We start from the raw sequence: 24,945 nt of genomic DNA on the forward strand, positions 1-24,945 counted from the left end.
TCCTTAATGGGCAGGGTGGTGTGCCAAGCAACATGCCAAGAAGATAGGGGCACATTTTGGTCAAGATGTGCATCAGGTAATTGGCATTTGCAAACTCTGCAATGCGGTAGGTACTGGTTTATAACTTTAAGAAAGATTTTATACTAAAAATGAGCAAAATATTTCAGAGCTAAAGAGCTTTTAAATTACATAGTCTGGACACCCAACTGGGCAAAATAAACGTAACGCCAACAGAAACTTCAAGGCCTTACAAAATAAAATCAAATTATAGGTAACATACAATTTCTACCCACAGACATCAAAACAGTCAAGTGGTCAGGTGACCCCACCAACAGGCTAATCTACTCCTGCCTTCCATACATACTCCTACGACTACCTCGTTCTCATAAAGAAATGTGACTGCATGCTGCACCGCCCTGCAATGCAGAACAAACGATGGATGTGCCACACACAGTAACCCCACTGTACGTACACTACAATATAATATGTCCAGGGAGATAGGAATTATGCGGCAAAGGAGGACCAACCTATTCAGCTGGGATGACTTAATTATGCAGAAAGAAAAGACAAATCGTTCTGCATAATACTGCTGATTTTGGAGCAGTATTATTTCTTTATTTTGCCATTTTAACATGTTCTCAGGCAGAATATTAGCCTCGATAGCACCAATACACACTGAACTACAACAAAGAACAACCGAAGCAGTTAACGTTCACAAAAGTCTACAACGCTTGGGAGCCAAGCATTGCGTCTTTTATGCGCGAGTTTGAGATATGTGTGAGATATATACTGTTTGTTTATCTGCACATGAGTGAGGGGAGTGCAGTAAAAACACAATTATTCACAGAACATCATTGCCAGAGGATTGCAGAGTTCCAGTGGTCCCGACGGGGTCTCTCTGTGCTATGCACAGTGCCTCGACGCCAGAGGCTGGAGCTATATGACGAAAACATTCTAAATACAAGAAACCTAATGATACAAGTAACTTGATTTCTAAACGAAGTAAAACAGGCTCTATTGCTTTGGCTGCATTCATCATAAACAGATTAGTACAACAAAGAGCAAAACATCCTGAGACAAATCGAAGAGAAAACAATATGGCAAAAACATACATCAAACTAACATAATGATGCAGACTTTTGTTGTATTTGGATAGGTGCAGGTCCGGGCGAGAGCTGGGTGCAGGTCCGGGAAGGAGCTGGGTGTAGGGTCATGGGAGGAGCTAGGTGCAGGGTCATGGGAGGAGCTAGGTGCAGGGTCATGGGAGGAGCTAGGTGCAGGGTCATGGGAGGAGCTGGGTACAGGTCCAAGCTGGAGCTGGGTGCAGAGTCATGGGAGGAGCTGGGTGCAGAGTCATGGGAGGAGCTGGGTGCAGAGTCATGGGAGGAGCTGGGTGCAGAGTCATGGGAGGAGCTGGGTGCAGAGTCATGGGAGGAGTGGGTGCAGGGTCATGGGAGGAGTGGGTGCAGGGCTGGGCAGGAGCTGGATGCAGGGTCAAGGGAGGAACTGGGTGCAGGTCCAAGCTGGAGCTGGGTGCAGGGTCAACGGAGGAGCTAGGTGCAGGGTCATGGGAGGAGTGGGTGCAGGGTCATGGGAGGAGTGGGTGCAAGTCTGTGCAGGAGCTGGATGCAGGGTCATGGGAGGAGCTGGGTGCAGGGTCAAGGGAGGACCTGGGTGCAGGTCCAAGCTGGAGCTGGGTGCAGGGTCATGGGAGGTGCTAGGTGCAGGGTCATGGGAGGAGTGGATGCAGGGTCAAGGGAGGAGCTGGGTGCAGGTCCAAGCTGGAGCTGGGTGCAGGGTCATGGGAGGAGCTAGGTGCAGGGTCATGGGAGGAGTGGGTGCAGGGTCATGGGAGGAGTGGGTGCAGGGTCATGGGAGGAGTGGGTGCAGGGTCATGGGAGGAGTGGGTGCAGGGTCATGGGAGGAGTGGGTGCAGGGACATGGGAGGAGTGGGTGCAGGGTCATGGGAGGAGTGGATGCAGGGTCATGGGAGGAGCTAGGTGCAGGTCCGGGCAGGAGCTGGGTGCAGGGTCATGGGAGGAGCTAGGTACAGGGTCATGGGAGGAGTGGGTGCAGGGTCATGGGAGGAGTGGGTGCAGGGTCATGGGAGGAGTGGGTGCAGGGTCATGGGAGGAGTGGATGCAGGGTCATGGGAGGAGTTGGGTGCAGGGTCATGGGAGGAGCTGGGTGCAGGGTCATGGGAGGAGCTGGGTGCAGGGTCATGGGAGGAGTGGGTGCAGGTCTGGGCAGGAGCTGGGTGCAGGGTCATGGGCAGGAGCTGGGTGTAGGGTCAAGGGAGGAGCTGGGTGCAGGTCCGGGTAGGAGCTGGGTGCAGGGTAATGGGAGGAGCTAGGTGCAGGGTCATGGGAGGAGTGGGTGCAGGTCTAGGAGCTGGGTGCAGGGTCATGGGAGGAGTGGGTGCAGGTCTGGGCAGGAGCTGGGTGCAGGGTCATGGGAGGAGCTGGGTGCAGGGTCATGGGAGGAGCTGGGTGCAGGGTCATGGGAGGAGCTGGGTGCAGGGTCATGGGAGGAGCTGGGTGCAGGGTCATGGGAGGAGTGGGTGCAGGTCTGGGCAGGAGCTGGGTGCAGGGTCATGGGCAGGAGCTGGGTGTAGGGTCAAGGGAGGAGCTGGGTGCAGGTCCGGGTAGGAGCTGGGTGCAGGGTAATGGGAGGAGCTAGGTGCAGGGTCATGGGAGGAGTGGGTGCAGGTCTGGGCAGGAGCTGGGTGCAGGGTCATGGGAGGAGTGGGTGCAGGTCTGGGCAGGAGCTGGGTGCAGGGTCATGGGCAGGAGCTGGGTGTAGGGTCAAGGGAGGAGCTGGGTGCAGGTCCGGGAAGGAGCTGGGTGCAGGGTCATGGGAGGAGCTAGGTGCAGGGTCATGGGAGGAGCTGGGTACAGGTCCAAGCTGGAGCTGGGTGCAGAGTCATGGGAGGAGCTGGGTGCAGAGTCATGGGAGGAGCTGGGTGCAGAGTCATGGGAGGAGCTGGGTGCAGGGTCAACGGAGGAGCTAGGTGCAGGGTCATGGGAGGAGTGGGTGCAGGGTCATGGGAGGAGTGGGTGCAGGTCTGGGCAGGAGCTGGATGCAGGGTCATGGGAGGAGCTGGGTGCAGGGTCAAGGGAGGAACTGGGTGCAGGTCCAAGCTGGAGCTGGGTGCAGGGTCAACGGAGGAGCTAGGTGCAGGGTCATGGGAGGAGTGGGTGCAGGGTCATGGGAGGAGTGGGTGCAAGTCTGTGCAGGAGCTGGATGCAGGGTCATGGGAGGAGCTGGGTGCAGGGTCAAGGGAGGAGCTGGGTGCAGGTCCAAGCTGGAGCTGGGTGCAGGGTCATGGGAGGAGCTAGGTGCAGGGTCATGGGAGGAGTGGATGCAGGGTCAAGGGAGGAGCTGGGTGCAGGTCCAAGCTGGAGCTGGGTGCAGGGTCATGGGAGGAGCTAGGTGCAGGGTCATGGGAGGAGTGGGTGCAGGGTCATGGGAGGAGTGGGTGCAGGGTCATGGGAGGAGTGGGTGCAGGGTCATGGGAGGAGTGGATGCAGGGTCATGGGAGGAGCTAGGTGCAGGTCCGGGCAGGAGCTGGGTGCAGGGTCATGGGAGGAGCTAGGTACAGGGTCATGGGAGGAGTAGGTACAGGGTCATGGGAGGAGTGGGTGCAGGGTCATGGGAGGAGTGGGTGCAGGGTCATGGGAGGAGTGGGTGCAGGGTCATGGGAGGAGTGGATGCAGGGTCATGGGAGGAGTTGGGTGCAAGTCTGTGCTGGAGCTGGGTGCAGGGTCATGGGAGGAGTGGGTGCAGGTCAGGCAGGAGCTGGGTGCAGGGTCATGGGAGGAGCTGGGTGCAGGGTCATGGGAGGAGCTGGGTGCAGGTCCGGGCAGGAGCTGGGCGCAGGTCCAGGAAGGAGCTGGGTGTAGGGTCAAGGGAGGAGCTGGGTGCAGGTCCGGGTAGGAGCTGGGTGCAGGGTAATGGGAGGAGCTAGGTGCAGGGTCATGGGAGGAGTGGGTGCAGGTCTGGGCAGGAGCTGGGTGCAGGGTCATGGGAGGAGTGGGTGCAGGTCTGGGCAGGAGCTGGGTGCAGGGTCATGGGCAGGAGCTGGGTGTAGGGTCAAGGGAGGAGCTGGGTGCAGGTCCGGGTAGGAGCTGGGTGCAGGGTCATGGGAGGAGCTGGGTGCAGGGTCATGGGAGGAGTGGGTGCAGGTCTGGGCAGGAGCTGGGTGCAGGGTCATGGGCAGGAGCTGGGTGTAGGGTCAAGGGAGGAGCTGGGTGCAGGTCCGGGTAGGAGCTGGGTGCAGGGTAATGGGAGGAGCTAGGTGCAGGGTCATGGGAGGAGTGGGTGCAGGTCTGAGCAGCAGCTGGGTGCAGGGTCATGGGAGGAGTGGGTGCAGGTCTGGGCAGTGTCACGTCCCTGCTGCAGGTCCCGTGTAGTGCAATCACACGCTGGACACAAGGTGGGTGCAAATACAATTCTTTATTCTTGCCTTATCATGACGCTGGTCACACACGTCCGTCCCCCTGCCCGTTCCCGTCCAGTCTGTCCTCTTCCTGTCCACTGACCGGATGTGGTGTCTGGTGACCTGGTCACCGCCCTCTTGACCCACAGGGTCCTAGTGTCCTCGGTCCCTACGTCAGGTCACTACACCTCCCCCCTTGTTGCAAACAAATGTTCATGGTGCTATTCTCCTGCTCATTGTCGTCGTCAGAAAGGAAAAGAGAGAGAGAGAGAGAGAGAGAGAGAGAGAGAGAGAGAGAGAGAGAGAGAGAGAGAGAGAGAGAGAGAGGAGAGAGAGAGAGAGTCAGTCTCGTTGACCCTTCTCCCCAGTCTCTGGTTCCTACTTTTTTCTACGTATTCTCGTTGTTCCCTTGCACCCCTTCCTTGGTCGTCGTTTCCTGCCATCATCCTTTCTTCTGCTTTTCAGTCGTCCTCCGTCTGCTCTCTTTCTGTCAGCCTCTCTTCGTGTTGATCGTTGTTCTCCGCCTTCCACTTTGCTTCTTGCTCCTCTCTTTCTACGGCCGCCCTTTGCTGTGTTCTTTTTTTTGCTCATTTTTCTTTCTTCGCTCCGCTTGCTATCGGCATGTCCTTTTTCTTTTTCATATGTCATCGTTATCAGGCCCATCGTTTTAGCTGTGCTGTTGCTCATCAGGCATGGTCCAGGGGCATCGCCTTTTAGAACATGAATGTCCTCCTTCTTTATTTTGTCCTCGTACCTCAGTTCCTCTGTGAATTTCCCCAAATTTGTTACTTCTTTCTTTGCCCCCCAGGTGAACACTTTTACCTTGGACGCTCTCAGTGTCGGCTTTACTTCCATTTTCTCGTACTCTGATACACACATGACGTTGCATGTCGCACCACTGTCCAATATAAAGTCTGCTTCGTGCGCTCCTACTCTTATCTTTGCATTGTCTGTCTTCCCTCGGCTGCTTTTGTCTGCTGGCTCTGTGTGTACTTCCGACATGTGGTATAGTCTTTGTACTTTCTCTTCTTCCTCTTCTTCGCTTGACCCTCGTGACATACTTCTCCTTTCATTGTCGACATACCGGACGTGTCTTGTTGTCGACTCCTGTTGTCTTCCTGTTCTTTCCTTGTCGCCTCTGACTTGTGCACTATGGCACATACTGGCGTAATGATTTCTTCCACCACATCTTCTGCACGTCTGGCCGAACGCTGGGCATGCGCCTCTGTGAGGAAATCCCATTCCGCACTGGAAACATGTTCCTTCGCGTGGTCTCCTTTCCTTTTGTTCCCTCCAGTCATTCTTCCCTCGGCCTGTATGATCTCTGTTTGTCGTGAAGTGGGCGTTTTCTATTTCAACGCTCTTCCCTCTTTCCATTTCCTTGGCATGCTCTGTTGCTCTCGCCTCTGCTCTTGCTAGTGACAGGATGTTCTCCAACGACGTCGGCTCCTTGAGTATTCTTGCCCTGAATCCTGTGTCGCGACAGCCTTCTATGAGCCTCAGTCTTATGGCTTGCTCGTTATCGAATTTGTCGAACTCACAATGTGTCACCAATTTTCTCAATCTTGTCGCGAAGTCATCTAGTATTTCGTCTGCTCGTTGACACGCAACCGTAAATGTGTATCGTTCGAAGTCAATGTTTCGTTGTGGGTCGAATTTGGCTGTTAGGCATTTTTTTAGTTGTTCATATGTTTTTGTTTCTTCGGTAGGCAGTGTCACCAGGAGTTCTTCGACGTCATCCCCCGCTAAGTTCAGCAGCAGCCCTCGTTTCTTTCCGTCTGCTACATCTGTATCTTCTACGTATCTTTCAAACCGTCTGATCCACTTCTCCCACCTTATTCCTGCCTGTGGCTCCGATAGGTTGAACGGTAGTGGGCTCCTGTATTGTGCGCTGGGCTTTGAGTCTGCCATTCTTGCCTTTTCCTCTTTCCTTTTCTTTTAGCCTTTTCTAGGCTTTCTCTGTCTTTTTCTTATCTCTTTTAGCCTTTTCTAGGCTTTCCTTGTCCTTTTCTTGTTTCTTCTTCTTCTTCTGGGATTCTCCTTTTCTTTTAGCCTTTTCTAGGCTTTCTCTGTCTTTTTCTTATCTCTTTTAGCCTTTTCTAGGCTTTCCTTGTCCTTTTCTTGTTTCTTCTTCTTCTTCTGGGATTCTCCTTTTCTTTTAGACTTTTCTAGGCTTTCCTTGTCCTTTCCTTGTTTCTTCTTCTTCTTCTGTGATTCTCCTTTTCTTTTAGCCTTTTCTAGGCTGTCCTTGTCCTTTCCTCTTTTTTTTTTTTTTTTTTGCTTGTTTCTTCTTCTTCTTCTTCTTCTGTGATTCTCCTTTTCTTTTAGCCTTTTCTAGGCTGTCCTTGTCCTTTTCTTGTTTCTTCTTCTTTTTCGCCTGACTCTGGAATGGCCGCTCTGTTTATTCCTATGGCCTTTTTCTATTGTCCCGTTTTTCAAAATGGCCGCTCTCTTCTCGCGAGATTTCGCAATTAAAATCTCGCTCGCCTGACCCTGAGATGGCCCCTTCGTTGCTTCTATCTTCTCCTTGGCTCTCCCCGCCTGACTGTCCGATGGACGCTGAGATGTGCTCTTCTTGCGAGATCTCGCGCTCCTATCTCGAGCTCGAGGGCCTCGCGCTTTGCTTTCTGGCACTCGCGCTGTGCCTCGAACGCTTCTTACCGCGTTCTGCTGTGGCTCCGTTGGACGCTCTCGGGGTGGGCTCCCGTGTAGCTCCTTGCGTCTTTCCGCCAACCTCGTCACGCCGGTCGATGTCCTGCACGCGTGGCAGTCCTTTCACCTTCGTCGCCAGATGTCACGTCCCTGCTGCAGGTCCCGTGTAGTGCAATCACACGCTGGACACAAGGTGGGTGCAAATACAATTCTTTATTCTTGCCTTATCATGACGCTGGTCACACACGTCCGTCTCCCTGCCCGTTCCCGTCCAGTCTGTCCTCTTCCTGTCCCCTGACCGGATGTGGTGTCTGGTGACCTGGTCACCGCCCTCTTGACCCACAGGGTCCTAGTGTCCTCGGTCCCTACGTCAGGTCACTACAGACAGGAGCTGGGTGCAGGGTCATGGGCAGGAGCTGGGTGTAGGGTCAAGGGAGGAGCTGGGTGCAGGTCCGGGTAGGAGCTGGGTGCAGGGTCATGGGAGGAGCTGGGTGCAGGGTCATGGGAGGAGTGGGTGCAGGTCTGGGCAGGAGCTGGGTGCAGGGTCATGGGCAGGAGCTGGGTGTAGGGTCAAGGGAGGAGCTGGATGCAGGTCCGGGTAGGAGCTGGGTGCAGGGTAATGGGAGGAGCTAGGTGCAGGGTCATGGGAGGAGTGGGTGCAGGTCTGGGCAGGAGCTGGGTGCAGGGTCATGGGAGGAGTGGGTGCAGGTCTGGGCAGGAGCTGGGTGCAGGGTCATGGGCAGGAGCTGGGTGTAGGGTCAAGGGAGGAGCTGGGTGCAGGTCCGGGTAGGAGCTGGGTCCAGGGTCATGGGCAGGAGCTGGGTGTAGGGTCAAGGGAGGAGCTGGGTGCAGGTCCGGGTAGGAGCTGGGTGCAGGGTCATGGGAGGAGCTGGGTGCAGGGTCATGGGAGGAGTGGGTGCAGGTCTGGGCAGGAGCTGGGTGCAGGTCCGGGTAGGAGCTGGGTGCAAGTCTGTGCAGGAGCTAGGTGCAGGGTCATGGGAGGAGTGGGTGCAGGTCTGGGCAGGAGCTGGGTGCAGGGTCATGGGAGGAGTGGGTGCAGGTCTGGGCAGGAGCTGGGTGCAGGGTCATGGGCAGGAGCTGGGTGCAGGAGCTGGGTGCTGGAGCTGGGTGCAGGAGCTGGGTGCAGGAGCTGGGTGCAGGAGCTGGGTGCAGGAGCTGGGTGCGTGGTCATGGGAGGAGCTGGGTGCAGGGTCAAGGGAGGAGATGGGAGCAGGGTCATCGGAAGAGCTGGGTGCAAGTCCATGCAGGAGCTGGGTGCCGGACCGGGCAGGAGCTGGGTGCAGGTCCGGGCAGGCGCTGGGTGTCGGGTCATGGGAGGAGCTGGGTGCAGGCCCGAGCAGGAGCTGGGTGCAGGAGGAGGGCACAGCATGCCATGGAGGCTGATACCAGTGCATCATTACATCTGGTCTTGTCAAGGGCTGGACAGGGTGAAGATGAGTCAAGTTTCCTTCTAGAGTGCCAGAGCAAAGGGCGACTTCTCCCAGCAGCCACGTTGACGCCATGCACTTAATACACGCAAAGGTGTCAAACGTCACCTTAAGAGGCCTTAGTTTGCAAGAAAAACCCACAAGAGGCACAATATCTCCTTGGCCATCTTGTACTTCATGATTGGAGATTATGATTTGTGCGGGGGTAGATAAGCAAGGAGGGGCGGCTCCTCCGTAATGGCGGAGGAGCGTCGCCCCGTTGCAAGCAGATGATAAATAAAACGAAAATAAAACATATATGTTTATTTATCTCTGTGCTGCTTAGTGGGAGGAGGAAGGCCGGGCATGGCCATGACAGGCAGAAATGGTGGTCACCTAAAAGTGTGCATGTCTGTTTGGCCGGCCGTCTTAGGCTGGTCAAACAGACATGTGCACTTATGTTTCTCCAACCCAGCTGTGTTGCACAGCAGGGTTGGAGAAATGCCACACGCTCCAGTGCACTGTCTGAACGGCAAACGAGGTCCTTCAGACCAATCCTGGTGCTGCTCTCATACTACGAGAGCAATGTCTTGATTGGGTGGGGAGCATGTGCTTTCAGGCCCATCCATTTTCCGGAGGAGAGTAACAGAACCACCAAGGCTGCAGCCAGAGCGTAGCGGCAGGTAAGTAATTTTTTATTTATGTATTTTTTTTATTTCCCAACCTCTCCCCCCATGCGTGTGCCCCCACCACCACGCCGCTCGATTGCCAACAGCCGCTACTGTAAGCAAGGCACCAAACCCTTCTTGAAATCAGGCAGAGAGAATTGCTGAGCCAGGACTTCCAGAAGAAATCCAAACTGCAGGGACACAAACAGTACCATATGGGCAAAGAACCCGACAAAATATAAGAATACAAACATTTTCCAATGCATGCATCGCTTGTCAATGCCTCCTTACGTCTGATTCAAACAGGCACTGACATCACAGGAAAAGCCTAAACTTCATGTTGAATTGGGAACTTCAGGCAGTAACCTCTAGACAGACTGGCATTCTGGAAGGAGCCATTCATAAGGTTCAGCCATACCTCTTTCTTTCAAATAGACTCTAGAAGAACCCCCAAGTTTGACATTTCTCCTCCGATGCAAGGTTTTGAGCTCCAACTCCTTTCCCTCCCTGCCGCTGCTGTGTGTCAGTCTGCTCCCCAGGTAACAGCATCGCCAAGGATGACAAGCTATGCACATAGTCGTGAGACGTGCTGCCCGACTGTGAGGTAAGTGCAATGTCTTCACCCAACACTTGCTGTCTCTGTAAGGTCTAGGTGTTGATATAGCAGGTGCCCAAATCCAGAGCTGATGCAACTCAACACAGCGCAACCTCATTTGAACTCTGAAGATTTAAAATTGAATAGTACAGCCAAGCATAGAAGAGACAGGACCAAAAAAGAAAACCATAAGTATATGAGACAAGTAGAAAGGGGTAGAGGGGAGAGCAGGCACATTTCCCAAATAAACTAAAGACTAAAAACTCAACAAAATCTCTAGAGACTCAAATTCTAGCTTTAAAATGTTGATGCTGGGTTTTTGATCAATGTATTATTAAACAGCTGTTCTTACTCAGTAAATTCCATCCGGACCTCAAAATGCATTCATTATGCAGATTATGAAGAAATAATGTATGACAGGCCCCATGCAGCCAGGACTAGTAATATTTTGCAAACTTCCTCTTTTCAAATGAAAATGCACTAAGATGCCCTAGGACTTTTTTTATGTTCTTGAACTGTGACTTTGAGATCCATTTCAAACAATTCACAACTGGGTCACCTATAACAATCATTGAACAACCTGAAGAGGTTACAATGTGCCTTTTTTTCTAGTTCTGTTGGGATTATTTGCAACTTTTAGGGAGAGGACATTGTATTTTGTGTAACATACACAATTTACTGATTCTCTCAGCGAATCATTTCCTGATTTTAACCAGTCTTTCACAGGAAAATCGTGAGAAAGTTTGCATCATGAAAAATTGGGAAAATGTACTACAATGCTCAATTTACGAATCACATATAATTAAGCTCTTGTAAAGGACATTTTATACAGGTTTATTTTAGAACCACTTCACCAATGTTTGCTGCAGAAAATAAGCCAGTCTGTCTCAATGGCATCCAGGAGCATACAGGGTTATCCCCCTGTCAGAGGACACCATTTCAAGGTCATTCTTTTGGTCCTCTGGTATCTGATATGTGGATATACTGCAGGTCTGGAAAGTGGTGAACTCTTTCATGCTTTGAAGATTGGTACCTTTCACCTCCATTGTTATCTGCTTTGCTAATACTTATCTTGGGATTTTAGGTTCACTACAGCGTTTGTGGCTACTAGTAGTTCAGGATCTTGTGGCATGGATGCTGTCAGCATAAAAATTAGCTCTAAGGCAAGTCACATTTCTGGGCATAGTATAGAAGTGGGCAGAAAAAGTATGTAGCATTCTAGACAAGAAGCCAAAAAAGTGAACAAATATTTCCTCCTTCTGCCAGATATCAATCCTGGCTGTTGTGGTGATCAACTAACCCCTTGATGGTGCCTCGTTTTCATTGGGGCTCACAGTTTTAGAGTTACTGCAATACCCATTTCACTTTCTACTGCTCAGAGTCGTTCGAAGTAAGGGCCGGTCACAACAGTGAAGGATATCGCATCCTCCGTGTTCCAAGTTCATTATGGTCTAATGCACTTGTATAAAGGCAGACGGGATATTCGTCACATTTGTGACAGAGTGCCAGTCCACCAATCTCTAAATCAGGCCCTAAATCTTAAATCGTATTGCCACCCTATAAGATTACCATAATAACAGTGAATCTACGTAAAACAGGCACTTGAGAATTTTACTGCTTCCAACTAAATTCCGGAACACTAAACATTTACAATCTCTAAAGGTTAAAAGTTGATCTGAAATTTAAGTGCCATCACTGGTGGAGAAGGACATTTTCAGATATCATGAATAAAATATAGCATAAGATCAATCATGTTAAGCGCCTCAACGAGCATCAGTTCAGTCCCAGGGAATGTCTTGCTTTAAGTGATGAAGTGATGCCTCACAACCAGATTATTTGGAATTAGATTCCACAAGGTCCAAGAGGTATTCCAAAGATGATAGGGTGTTTATTGATCCCTAGAACCTGTTTCTTCTGCCTGGTATCTGCTCGCATCGATCAGCGGCTGAGGTAATGCAAGAATGTGTTTATACCAAAGGGGAGAGTTAGGGAAGTTACACAGGCTATGTGAGGTGGGAACTCCTGGTCCCCGGGGTTAATGTTAACAACAAAGGAGGAGTACCCCCTGTAGGGAAAGAAAGCAGAAAATTCTCTACTTATTTCTGAAGGCCTAGGTTAGCACAATGTGCCCCAACCCGTTGCCGGACAGTGTATGTCCTTTGAGAAGACCCCTCACTCACCAACCTAGTTGGAGACATGCTTCATCATCGGGGTCCCACCCCATAGGCCGAATGCCCATAGGGTGTGCTGCGACACCTGACTACAGTGGAGCGGGTTATTGTTTCTTTTTTATATGTGCTTAAAATTACCGTGAAAAAGTGTATTAAAAAGGGCCAGTACTACTCACTTCAAGACTTTATTCCGGAGTGCCTGAACCCCTGTTAAAACCAGTGTGGCACCTGTGCCTAACTAGGAAGGCTTCGGTGTCTCAAAACGTGTAATGTTTTTTAAAAATAGCGAAGTGTGCTATGTGCATATTTACAAAGATAGAAAATAAGGTCTACATGTTTCAACCATCATAAAAATTCTATGGTTTTCGTCAGGACCGTGGAGATTGCGCGGGGTGGTATGCACACGCTAAGGTGCACCCGACCCTCGTGCAATTTGAAGACCACAAAAATGTGATCTAGCGTAAAAGAGTGTGTCTTTTCCTCTTTCCGGAAAAAAACCTGTAAGAAAGAGAAGGGGAAACAGGGTTGGGATTGCGCACTAGGGAAGACATAACAAGGGTAACATTTAACATATAAAATGCTGAGTGGGGTCACCCCCGTCAGGTGACTAACTATATAGTGCTATGGCACAGGTACATTGTTCGTGCAAGATCAAAAATGTGCTTCAGTGTCAATTTGCCGGATCGCACTTGGGCAAGTACCGAGGTGAGAGGTAAGTTCTGCGAGGTTCTTGGCTTAGTTCAGCTAGTGGGGAGGAGTGAGGAGTGATCGCTTGTGTGCTGAGAAGCGAAATGCTCATGAGTTTATCAACGGAGATAATACCGGCCGATAGGTATCTTAGCAGTGTTAGTGATAAAAGCCCAATAATTACACTTGAAGCGGTGATTGTCGCCTCATGGGCTTCTTGACTACCAAGACGGCAAGTGTCTGTGATGACCATCTGCAAGTAAGTACAGACTGAGCAAGCATGGGCACAACGTGATGTGCCTGCACAGAGTATCGCGACCGTGAGTCGGACACGAGCATTATTATTGATCTGTGTTTGCCTGTGTTTTAAACTTCCCCAGGTGACGGACACTTGCCGTCTTGGTAGTCAAGAAGCCCATGAGGCGACAATCACTGCTTCAAGTGTAAGCATTGCAATTATTGGGCTTTTATCACTAACACTGCTAAGATACTCGTAGCACGCAACAATATAATTACGAGTCGAATATCTTGAGGCCGGGTACGAGTCTAATGCCTACCGGCCGGTATTATCTCCGTTGATAAACTCATGAGCATTTCGCTTCTCAGCACACAAGCGATCACTCCTCACTCCTCCCCACTAGCTGAACTAAGCCAAGAACCTCGCAGAACTTACCTCTCACCTCGGTACTTGCCCAAGTGCGATCCGGCAAATTGACACTGAAGCACATTTTTGATCTTGCACGAACAATGTACCTGTGCCATAGCACTATATAGTTAGTCACCTGACGGGGGTGACCCCACTCAGCATTTTATATGTTAAGTGTTACCCTTGTTATGTCTTCCCTAGTGCGCAATCCCAACCCTGTTTCCCCTTCTCTTTCTTACAGGTTTTTTTCCGGGAAGAGGAAAAGACACACTCTTTTCCGCTAGATCACATTTTTGTGGTCTTCAAATTGCATGAGGGTCGGGCGCACCTTAGCGTGTGTGTACCACCCCGCGCAATCTCCACGGTCCTGACGAAAACCATAGAATTTTTACGATGGTTGAAACATGTAGACCTTATTTTCTATCTTTGTAAATATGCACATAGCACACTTTGCTATTTTTAAAAAACATTACACGTTTTGAGACACCGAAGCCTTCCTAGTTAGGCACAGGTGCCACATTGGTTTTAACAGGGGTTCAGGCACTCAGGAATAAAGTCTTGAAGTGAGTAGTACTGGCCCTTTTTAATACACTTGTTCACGGTAATTTTAAGCACATATAAAAAAGAAACAATACCCCGCTCCACTGTAGTTAGGTGTCGCAGCACACCCTATGGGCATTCGGCCTATGGGGTGGGACCCCGATGAGGGGTCTTCTCAAAGGACATACACTGTCTGGCAATGCAAGAATGTGGTTATTTTAAGGATCACGAGCTCCCCGATGTCAAAATGGTCTGGGTAGCTGAATACAGAAAATATTCAACAGGAAGGAATGAGATCAATAAGAAGTGATCCTAAAATACAGCCAAATGTCCTGTGGATCGTATGCGGGTAACCAGCAGAAATGTAAATGCTACAGTTCAATTAGGCTAATTGGTCCACTACAAACACGTCACACTAGACCTTATGAAAATTTGTAACTTTGACTTGTTTTGGATATTTGAGGTAACACAAATCTGACTTTTTAGGGCACTGCCCCTCTATCTTGAAGACATTGAACATAGACAGGATTGTGCTTCATAACGCAGTGCTCTGGCTGTGACAAGCCGTTCCTCGGACTGTAATGCCGAAGAAGAGGTCCTCTTCGGTTTCTAAGCATAAATTGATTGATTAAAGGAAACTCACACAGAATTTGTACCTTATTTGTGGACTTTCTTAGAACTACACACCTACATGCAAAGTATTTAAAATATTCAAGGGTATAAAAGAACAACACATGGAAATCATACAATATAAATACACCTTTTTGTCTGTTGCCTTCATCCTGGTGTCTGCTTGAAGACGACAAACAATCAGGTGGCGTTTTCAGCAAGACATGGAGCAGCTGCTAATCTTACTCCAGTCGCCCATTTGGCGGCGTAAAAGACACAGCCAGTCCTTTTTATTGTACCGGGAAATGGATGTAGAGTGAAATGCACAGCCAGGATGCCCTACAGTATGGCACTGCATCAGCAGCTCCATTCTGCATGTAAAAAGCCCTCATGCTGAGAACATTGACGAGTCGCAGCTGGATATGCTGGCAGAGATCCTCTGTGTACCCTGGATTGGTACATTTGGTTTGGTATTTGTCACTGTTAATGAAGGCTCTCCCTCCTCTGATTTCTGTGTACCTGCCTGTTCAATGGCAATCTTCCAGTAATCCCCTATACTTAAAACAAGCATTGGCAAACCCAATAGATCTCACCTTTGAATCGCATTGTCTTTGCCAATGCCCTTTGTTTATGCTGCATATCATCAACGGTACAGCATGAACAAAAGTAAAAAAGAGTTGAGACGATGCAGCTGTGTCGAAATGTTGGCGCATATGCATGCTACACGACGTATGTGTGTGACACAGGTGTTATTTGCGGATCTGAGGTGGTATAAAGCGAGAGACAGCAATACGGAGTATGGGGGTTTGGAGAGAAGCAGATCGGTGAGAGAAAGCGACACAGGGATGATGAGGGAGGGAAGCAAACAGATGAGAGAGAACAGCACGGAGCTCAGATGGAGAAGCTCACAAAAGAGACAACTGGAAAACACATGCACTCTTGGAGGGCTTAAGCAAGTGAGCAGTGGAAGGAGAGAATACAAGAGGCAATGCTTTAGGGAGGGTACAAACACATGCTGGGCATGGCAAGCCATACAATAAAAAGCAAGTAACTGAAAGTGACAATAAAGTCGACCAAGGGTAAGCAATGGGCTGCTTTAAGGCTACTGAAAGTTCTTGGTAAGCTGATAATGTGTCGTAATTAAGCATACAGCTGCAGCGTCCAGCAACCTCGACCTAATGAACATCCTGCACCTGCTTTTCTGGCTGAGTGGGGGAGGAGCTGACAAATACACATTTACTCATTCATTGACTCACTTGTCCAATCAGGCTCTGTTTATCAGACACCCTGCACTTAGTTTCACTCTGTTACTCAAAGGTTCAAAGTGGTGAGTATATCTTTCAATTCTGTATACATACATATATAATATATACATATATATATATATATATATATATATATATATACACACAGAATTGGAAGAGATATACTCACCATTTTGAAACGTCATACACACACACACACACACAAGTGTAATAATACATTTCAACAATGGAATAGTACGAAAGTAGCAACACAAGAACAGTGGCAGAAACAGAATAGCAAGTAGCTTTACAATTCTTCTTGTAAAAAATAGATGTATTTTATATCAAGAGCATCTTCTTGACAATACAAATAATGTGTATATATATATATAATCCATTCATAAACCAACATACAAAAAACGAAAATACCAATGTTTTACGAAGTATCATTATAAATAGCTAATATTGACCCCTGGATATAAACATTAACAAGGTGTGGTAAAGCTGCCCTCAAAGCAGATCAATGCAAGGATTTCAGTAAAACATACAATAATCTATCCACCAAAAGGAAGTGCATCTTATTACACTCACACAGAAAAGCAATAAAAAGGCGTGTACGGATATCCCTCGAGGAGTTATGCAAAACAAACACCATCAGGCCATCCGGACACCTCATAAATCGAATTTAACAGGTGGCCGGCAAGACAATCAATATTGTTCTGGACACTCTCCATCAGGAGCATTAGTCAAGCTCCACCAGGAGCTGCTGATGTGCAACACATGCGTGCTGTCTGCATTGCAATGTATATGGATAGGACACTCTGTTGTTTACGTGAGGCAGGTGCAGCACTACACCAGTGAGGCTGTATTAGTTCTGTGCAGATGTGCAGGGCATTAGCACGGATGTGTGTGTGTGAGTGTATGTATCTAGATAGATAGATAGATAGATAGATCGATAGATCGATAGATCAATAGATCGATAGATATACTGCACAACAGGAACATCTATTAAGCAATGGGAATATGATCCATACTGTAACACAGATGTGCAGGATATCAGCTTAGGTTTACAGTACATGTGCACTACGTTACGGAAGGTCTATAGTGCAGTGTAGGGCAATAAAATGGGCCTGTATGGACAAAATACAGATCGAAAACAGTGTTCCAGGTGTATAGCGCATTTCTGAGCAGGGCGCTAGCAAATGGCCTTTGTATGCAGTTTGTATGTGCAAGGTATTGTTAAAGCTCTAGAGCATGCAAGGTGGGAGAGTAGCCAGGGTCTATCCTTTCAGCGATACAGTCTAGTCTACACTCCTATCTCAAGATCGAGGACATCCATTCTTGGATTAACACATTGGTGAGAACTCATCTTCAAGGCACTGCTATACACTGCAAGAGGACTCCAGATGTTGCAAAGGATCCGAATACTTGGATAGGCATCCTTAGGCGCATTATAAAAACACCCCTTCTTGGTAGGACCCCATATAGTGGTTAAAGAGTGCTTCATCGTCCACAGTTCTGAGCTGAAGACCGGTGAACTCCATAGAGTGGGTATTTAAATTTAGATAATCCTGTGAGGTGGAGGCCTACAAGTGCAGATCCATCAAATGTTAACATGTTGGCATGTTTAACGCCGGCATGTTAAGCGTGTTGCCTTACATTACAAAATCTTGGGACACTAGCATGGCCGGAATGGCCATACCGGGCATCGGCGATTTCACTAGGAGGCTGGAAGGGTGGGGGCCAGTTTTGTAGCGGTGAGGGGTAATTTTGCAGCTCTGCTGCAATATCATCCCCCAGAGACAAATGCAGGCAGTAGTGCTTAAAACTTGCACCCCTCCCCCCCCCGGAAAATGGGGAGGGGAGGGGCTGGCCCGACAAAATTGCCAGGGCTGCTTTGGGTTCCCAGTCGGGCCCTGGACACTGTGGCATCATAACGTAATCAAAGTCCAGAAAAGCCCAGTCCTGAAACACAACATCTATTCAATAAACTTATCCACAGATGTTCTTGTACCGTGCTTAAGAACATTGGTCTAACACAACTGTTTTGTGACATGTGACAACTGTTTTCGTATTAAATATGATTTTATGATGGGGGCAGCGTTGGCTTCATCACTAGAGTACTAGACGGTGAAGAACCTGTGCACTGGATCAACAACGTACCTTTGAACTTGTGGAAGACCGCCCAGAGTTCTGCGATATCGGTGGCAAAGGTGATGTCGGTGTCGAGGACGATGACTCGCTCCAGGTTGGACGGTAAGGTCTTGGTCAGCACAAGCTTCATCAGTCCGTAGATGCCAGAGTAGTGTTTGTTGGGGATCCAAGACACTTCGGTCTAAGGAGTCAAAGAGAAAAGGAGCGTCAAGTAAAAGACGAGCACTGGGCTATGAAGTGAAAGAGGACTGGGGAAGGGCAGGGGAAGAGGAAAAATAGGGAGTGGTAATATGTCCATAGAGAGTAGAGACAAAGAATGCAAAGGAAATGAGTGGGCAGTGCAGGAAATTCATCTTATACTATTCAATGAGAGTTCAATGTGCCGATCGAGCACTAAAGTATACATCTATAGTATGCCCACCTGTTAGTCTATCAATCATATCTATAGTATGCCAACCTGTAAGTCTATCAGTCCTGATGTTATTGACCAGACATGTGCACGGTCCAACTAACCTATCTGAGAATGTGTAACACATGACTGTCTTTCCTGGGTACCAGTAATGCCCACCATCCTTATCTGGGGCTGTGCAATGGATAAAGTGCCTATCTCGGAATGTGCAATGTCCGCCATCTTCTGTACAAATGTATCCTGCATAACTTACCTGCTAGTTAGCATATCAAGTCAAGTATGCCTACAAAAAATTACATTATGTAGCATGCGTGCCAGCATCTAAAGCCAGATCTTTTGACTGCTGGTTCATGTATTAGCTATTTTTGATTCATTTAGAATTGTGGCAGGTATGATTGTTATTCTTCAATATTTTACTTCTGTGGTATCTCTCTCTGGATGTGCAAATGTTACAGAACTAACAGCACTGAACTGATGCAGGTAAAACAGAGGTGTGTGGTGGAGCAGAGACATGGAAGCCAGCTCTTTCCGTGGTGCAGCTAGTCTGTGTGCTCCTCTGCAGATTTTGTACCCATCCCTTATTAATGGCATCCTCAGGCTCATTTAAGAGCCCCTGGACACAACAACATACCCTGCCCTGCGAAGATCGAGCCCCATCAATATTGTTCTACAATGTCAGTTCTGTGGTGTTTTGGGGAACAACCTCAGAGCCATCATCAATCGAGAAAGAGGAGCAAGGTGGGCAAGTAGGCCGTGTTCAGGTACTGTGGCAGGGATTCTGCTCGAGAACAGAACTATGTTTGGGACCATACAACATCGGCAGGTAGGGACTGAGTCACCATACCCCCCCAGTCTCTATGAACCAGAATCCGGCTAGTTATAGTCCTTCACTTGCCCTCCTAACCTTACCAGAGAGACAAGTGAATTGGCATCCCAGAAAAAAGCACTCACTCATGGATGTGGTAACAGGATACACCCTTTTGCTCAGTCACTCGTACTAGTCCACAAACACATAAGCAAGAGACACGGAAGGAGTTCAAAATATGCTTTTAAACGGATGTGTTCTAAAATTCAGTATTTGCACTACAATTAGAAAACAAATGCATATCAAAAATATTGATAGCAAGGTTAACAAACCGAAAACCATGGAAAGATGAAAAGCCCTGTCATGTTGTAAGACAGATAGCCTACCCCCCCCCCCTCCTTCCTAATGAAGCTAAATTACTATTTATCACAGATGTCTGGGATTATTGGCAGACCCCATACCTCATCATACATAGATGGACGTTCTACATCTCAGCTGACGCAGCAATCTTGTCTCAAGACCCTCGTTCTCAGAGTGTGTTTTTTTAACACCTGCGTTCATTTATATGACAAGACATGGTTTCTCATTAACAGCAGCTGCACGCTCATATTATGTCTGGGTGCTAGTACCTGACCAGAGAGAATATCAGGGGGCATTGTTGTTTGACCTTGTCTGTTGTGTTCAAACTAATTCCCAGGAAAAGAACAGAACAGGAAAACATAGGTTCTGTGTGAAAACACAGTGTGACACAAAAGCAAATGTGCTTATATAGTAACATGTGCAAAGAAAAAGAGGCCTACAATGTGTAGAATTAGGCTAACATAGGCAAAACGACAATGCGCCATGCAGGAAACACACAACAGTACTGGATCTGTGCATGGGTGGGTACGTGCTGCGGCATGGGCCCTACGGTTGGTCTGAAGCTTTCGGCGTTACTAGCTTCCACTGAAGTAGGGTAATGGGAGTGAACAGGTAAATGGTCAGTCTTACAGTGCTCTGCCGAGCAATGTGAAGGCAGAGTACTGACATTAAATACGGCAGTAAAAGCTACTAACAGGCACTGTAATTCTCCCTACTACTCCCTCCCATGACCACCCCCGCAGATGGGTCTCCTCTAACAACCACTTCAATAGTCTGCCACGGTGTAGCTCAATTAATCACAGCAACAAACAATATTGAACTGATAAATCAAAGTAGTGAAGCTTCCTACCTCTTAATTACCAGGGTGTCCCAGGAGTGGGAGGGCAAGAGACGTGGAAAGAAAGCAATATACAAGCTGTATGCTAATTCAGATGGGAAAGTGACAGAAAAAAATGCCCCTCACTGTAGGCAATCTCACATTGCACGCAAAACCTAAAAGTGGACGAACAGACAAAGCTCCGCTGGCCCACAACTAAGATCTAAGGTCCTGTGAAAGGTGGAGCCTAGTCTAGTCTAAAGTACAGATTAGCTGCTAAAACAAGTTAATGAAAGTCTAAAATCACATCCGCTGGGGGCGCGCCTAGATGCATGGTCGCCATTTTGAAATGTCTTTGGAAGCAGTGAAGCTGTATTGTGTCACGGTTCCAATAAGGACTATCACTAATCCGTTCCTGGAGCTGAACACACCAACCTCCTCAAGGAGCCTTTATTTATAAAGCACAACAATCCACCTCTCATCCCCCCACCTGGTTATCTGCCCCGGCCATCTTTGTGAGAGTCAGAAAGTAATGGCTCCTACTTCAGGCACCTTATGGTCGCCAGACGTCTATCCAGAGAACCCTCCGCTGCTCTATCTCATCCCTTGCTCATGGAGCCATTTTGTTATATTTATAAACTACTCACCCAGCTATTTTTTTCATTAATATCCATATATGCAAAATGCACGTGATCCAATGGGGTTAAGAGGAAGTCGCCAGAAAGTAATTAAACAGAGATCAAAATAATGAGCGGTGCTCAAGAGCCTTTTATTCAATTCAATAATTGAAATCCGGCAGAAGATGCTGCAAGGATTCAACATATAAGTGGCTTCAAGAGGATATGGCATGCTCCAGCGCCCTATAGGTAGCAGATACATTCTAAATAATTTCTTCCTACAGCTGAAGCCGAGCCCAATTATCATGACAGACAGGAAGAGAACAAAACTCCAACTCGGATTCTGAGACAGGAACAACAGTACGAGATCATTAACTGAAACCAGAGGCCCCACAACAACCTACCAAGTGCCTGCTAGCTGCCACTATTAATCTTATAAAGGGATACACCCCAGGGTCATTTGTGTCCTCTTAGTTGGAGATATCTGTGCAGCACACTGGATACTAGATGGGCATAATTCATCAGAGACCTATTACAAACATTCCACTCCCAAGACAACCGTAGAAAGCAAATGTAGAAATACAAAAGGCCACAAACTGAAATGAATAATATTTAATTTTGAGTTGAGTTAAAAATATTGGGTGCAAATCCTACAACATTGCAAAAAAAATCTACTTTGTTCAAATTAGGCCTATGCGGAGTTCGAGGAGTTGTCAACCATTTTTTGTACCGGGTGTTTGTCCCGCGCTTGAAAATCAGCGTGAGCGGTACCATGCATAGCTCAAGAGGGTGCTGCTTTTTTTCTGCTGCTCGAGTGCATGTTCTACTCAATGGCAGCTTCCTCAATGCAAACGTAAGGTTTCTCAGCGCGAGCGATAGCGGCCATCCGCGACCGCTTGCATTGAGAAATCTTGCCAGGAGGTTGCCTGGAGTAAGATTTTCCTCGCTCGGGCCCACCAACTTAATGTTTTTTAGAAGACAGTACGCTACACCAAGTGTGAACAACTCCACAAAGTCCGCGAGTGGAGAGGAATTTCCCACCAAGGCCTAGTTAAAATGCAGATCTGACTTTTTCTAGTGTGGCGCTGCTGTTGCGTGTGTGGGTCTGCCACAGGAGAATCACTGTCCTCTAGTCATTCGGGTGCTTCATTAATTAAGGAAGAGGTGTGGTGCAGCGGCCAAGGCGGTTGACTCCGGAGCATGGGCCTCACGCTTCTATTCCTGGCACAGGCGGCAGCCCAGCCCAGCACCATGTGACTGTGAGCAATAGTAACTTAATCTCCCCGACGGCCCCAGCGCCTTGAGACCCTCAGGGGTGATTAGTTTAAGCTTTACAAATACGAGTTACTATTATTAATAATCATGATGATGATGCAAATGTTGTTGTTGTCTTGGTATTGTAGAAGTAGCACTGCAGTTGTAATTGTAGTATCAAAGTTGTAGATTTGACTTGCACTTGTAGTGCTCTAGTAAAGCTGAGAATGTTAGCTTTGTTGGTGATAACGTTGAGGTGTCGTTACTGTAATGTTAGAGTTGAAGTACAGAGTTGCAGAGATGGAATTCTGGAGTTGAAGTTGGTGGTGTAAGTGAGCTGGTTGAGTTGGTACTCTTGAATAGGTTATAGAGTTGTGTGTAGTTCGAAGCTGTGCTGGAAGTGTGGAGATTGAGTTATGGGTTTGGAGTTGATCAGAGAGTTGAACTAGAGTAGGAGATGTGGAACTGGTTTTATGCTTAGTCTGAAGTACTGAGTTTGTGCCAGAGATAGGTTTTGAGGATGGGAGCTTACTACTTCAGACAACAGTCCATGGAGACAAACGTTGGTAGGCACTTCCATTTATATGGCCAAAGCCACTTCAGGTTCGAAGACCAGGAAAGGCAAAGACTGTGTGTTGAAATGGTTGGGAGGAAACTGAAATGCAAAGTTTTATGTTTAAACAGGAATGATAAACGCTGATAGAGACAGAGGTATTTGTGAAAACGTAATGCGTGTTCCATTTTGAGATTTTATAATGTATTAATTGTGTTATTTTTGTACTTCATGAGTGTGGTTCTTGGTTTATTTCTTCTAAGCCAAGAAAACAAGTACAGGTTGCTACTATGACCACTCTCTGCACACAAGTCTTCAGACCTTAATAGTTAACACACTTTTGCGGAACTATTTCACCTTTCTTCACAATGAGGCCTTTCCAGCAAGCACTGTCCATAACTACACCACCATTGTCCACTATGGACTTACCAGCTATTGTTAAGTATTATTCAACACTTTTTGAGTTGCATGAATAAACTGCAAGCGTGCCCTCAGCACATACAACACAATTCGATACACCAGATACAGACGCGGACTCTGTAGAAATATGCTACCCTGGAGCATACTCCAGGTGCCAACATTAAACCATCTAAGACACAATACTTCCCCATCGCTCAGACTAAATTTGGACCTTACCAAAAAATAATCTGTTTTGCCCTCCCTCCTGAGATCTTACACGTTTGTGCTTCTCTCAAACATACCGCCTATATTGCAATCTTATCAGAAACTCTGAAAGTTACGTATTCTACACGTTATCTGAAGTGAATAGGGCATTGTCTACAATACTGAATCCTATAAGACAGCACTATCTACGTCTGTTCCATCACTAGTCTCCAAGAACAATATACATGGGTTTAGAAGAAACTAGGTCTATACACTTGAGAGAGCGCAAACTGACCTAAATGTATGAGTGCATCACACTTACCTGTAGTAAGCACAAATCATGAGGAGAAATGCCATGAGTGCTAATAGTATTTGAAATTATATTCTGAATGTATAGCTAACGTAGAGATTTAAGTAGAAGTGGAACTAATACAGAAATGTGTGACACTATATGATTTTAGTAGATGTGATTATTTCTGAATCCATGTCGTGTAGCTGTTAAAATGTAAGATGGTATGTGGTTAAACGCAGAATGTGGTAGGCCTCAGGGCCAGAGCTAAAAGGGAAGGTGTTTCTTTTCACGACATAGATTGTATTAATGTTTTGGTCATTGCATTAAATGGGCCATGATTTATAGATGTGTTTACTGAATAATAGAATAAGAGTATTAACATGCTTTAATTAATGAAGAAGTTGAATGCTATAATCATTATGAGAAATATTGTAGGCCTGAAATGTTTTAACATTGATTTACACGTACATGTCTGGGCCAAGAAATGTTGCAAGCCTTTTTGGAAGTCTATGAGAGTTGGGTTCTTGGCTGCAGATGTCTGTCTGCAAGGAAAGGGGGGATCCAATTATAAATGAATGAATAGAGGTCTGTTCAGTAGACGGCCCAGACATGGAGGAGGGTTCCGGAATGTTTAAGGGGTATCAGCGGGCCGGAGAAGAGTCTGAGAAGCAAGGTCAACTCCAACGTATGAGGCCCAACACAAAGCAGCATGGAAAAAGCCAGAAGCTACACCACGTGAGAGGCGTCTCGCGAGGGGCGTCTCAAATGTTGTTGACTGTTTTGTATTAGGGACAGCACCCCTGGGTGGAGTTAGAGCAGATACCTGAGGACCCTTTAGAGAGCGGATGGGTAGGCAGAGAGGGGTCATGACTGGAGAACTATAGGTTTTCACCAAGAGACTTAGAGTGAGTGACTTCCCTTGGGGGTCATTCACTGCTGACACCTTTGTTAGGTTGGGATTTGGTTAAGTAGGGATACCATCTAGAGCAGGGTAGGGACAGCCTAACCTGTGCGTTTTCCTCCAACTTAAATGAAGGAGAGATATGCGTCAATGCTGATAGCTTTGTTATTCTTAGAACTTGTGTTAGTAATTTCCGTTGCTCGTCTGAGGGCTTTCAGAGAGCACATGTATGTAGTTGGACCTGTGTATCTCGTGAATCTCATTCTGAGATGCCTGTATTTGCAGCTTATCATATCTTTACAATAAACTTTTGAAAGCTAGAAGTTGTTTGTGATCTTTGGGAGCAGGGTCCTTTATTGGGTGAACTGGTTTGGTAACAGGGGCACTTTCTTCCTCAAAGACAGGCAACAAAGGTTCAGTCGACCAGATCGAGGTTTGGATCAATAGTGATGAGGTATCGATCAAAATCTCGCCCTTCCAGTTGGTAGCTATAGAGGATGGTT

The 24,945-nt window shown here is 47.8% G+C and overlaps 1 protein-coding gene across 3 annotated transcripts in view; it reads right to left on the bottom strand.

Moving 5' to 3' along the window:
* LARGE1 (LARGE xylosyl- and glucuronyltransferase 1) overlaps positions 1-24,945 on the bottom strand; it is a 1,129,206-nt gene that overhangs the window by 484,564 nt on the left and 619,697 nt on the right. For all 3 annotated transcript variants that reach the window (XM_078669611.1, XM_078669686.1, XM_078669758.1), the window contains exon 6: positions 17,841-18,012. In XM_078669611.1, the coding sequence (XP_078525737.1) occupies positions 17,841-18,012 (172 nt within the window). The remainder of the gene's footprint in view (positions 1-17,840; positions 18,013-24,945) is intronic.

The sequence above is a fragment of the Lissotriton helveticus genome, chromosome 1_1, assembly GCF_964261635.1.
Source record: "Lissotriton helveticus chromosome 1_1, aLisHel1.1, whole genome shotgun sequence".
In the NCBI taxonomy this organism is placed as follows: domain Eukaryota; kingdom Metazoa; phylum Chordata; class Amphibia; order Caudata; family Salamandridae; genus Lissotriton; species Lissotriton helveticus.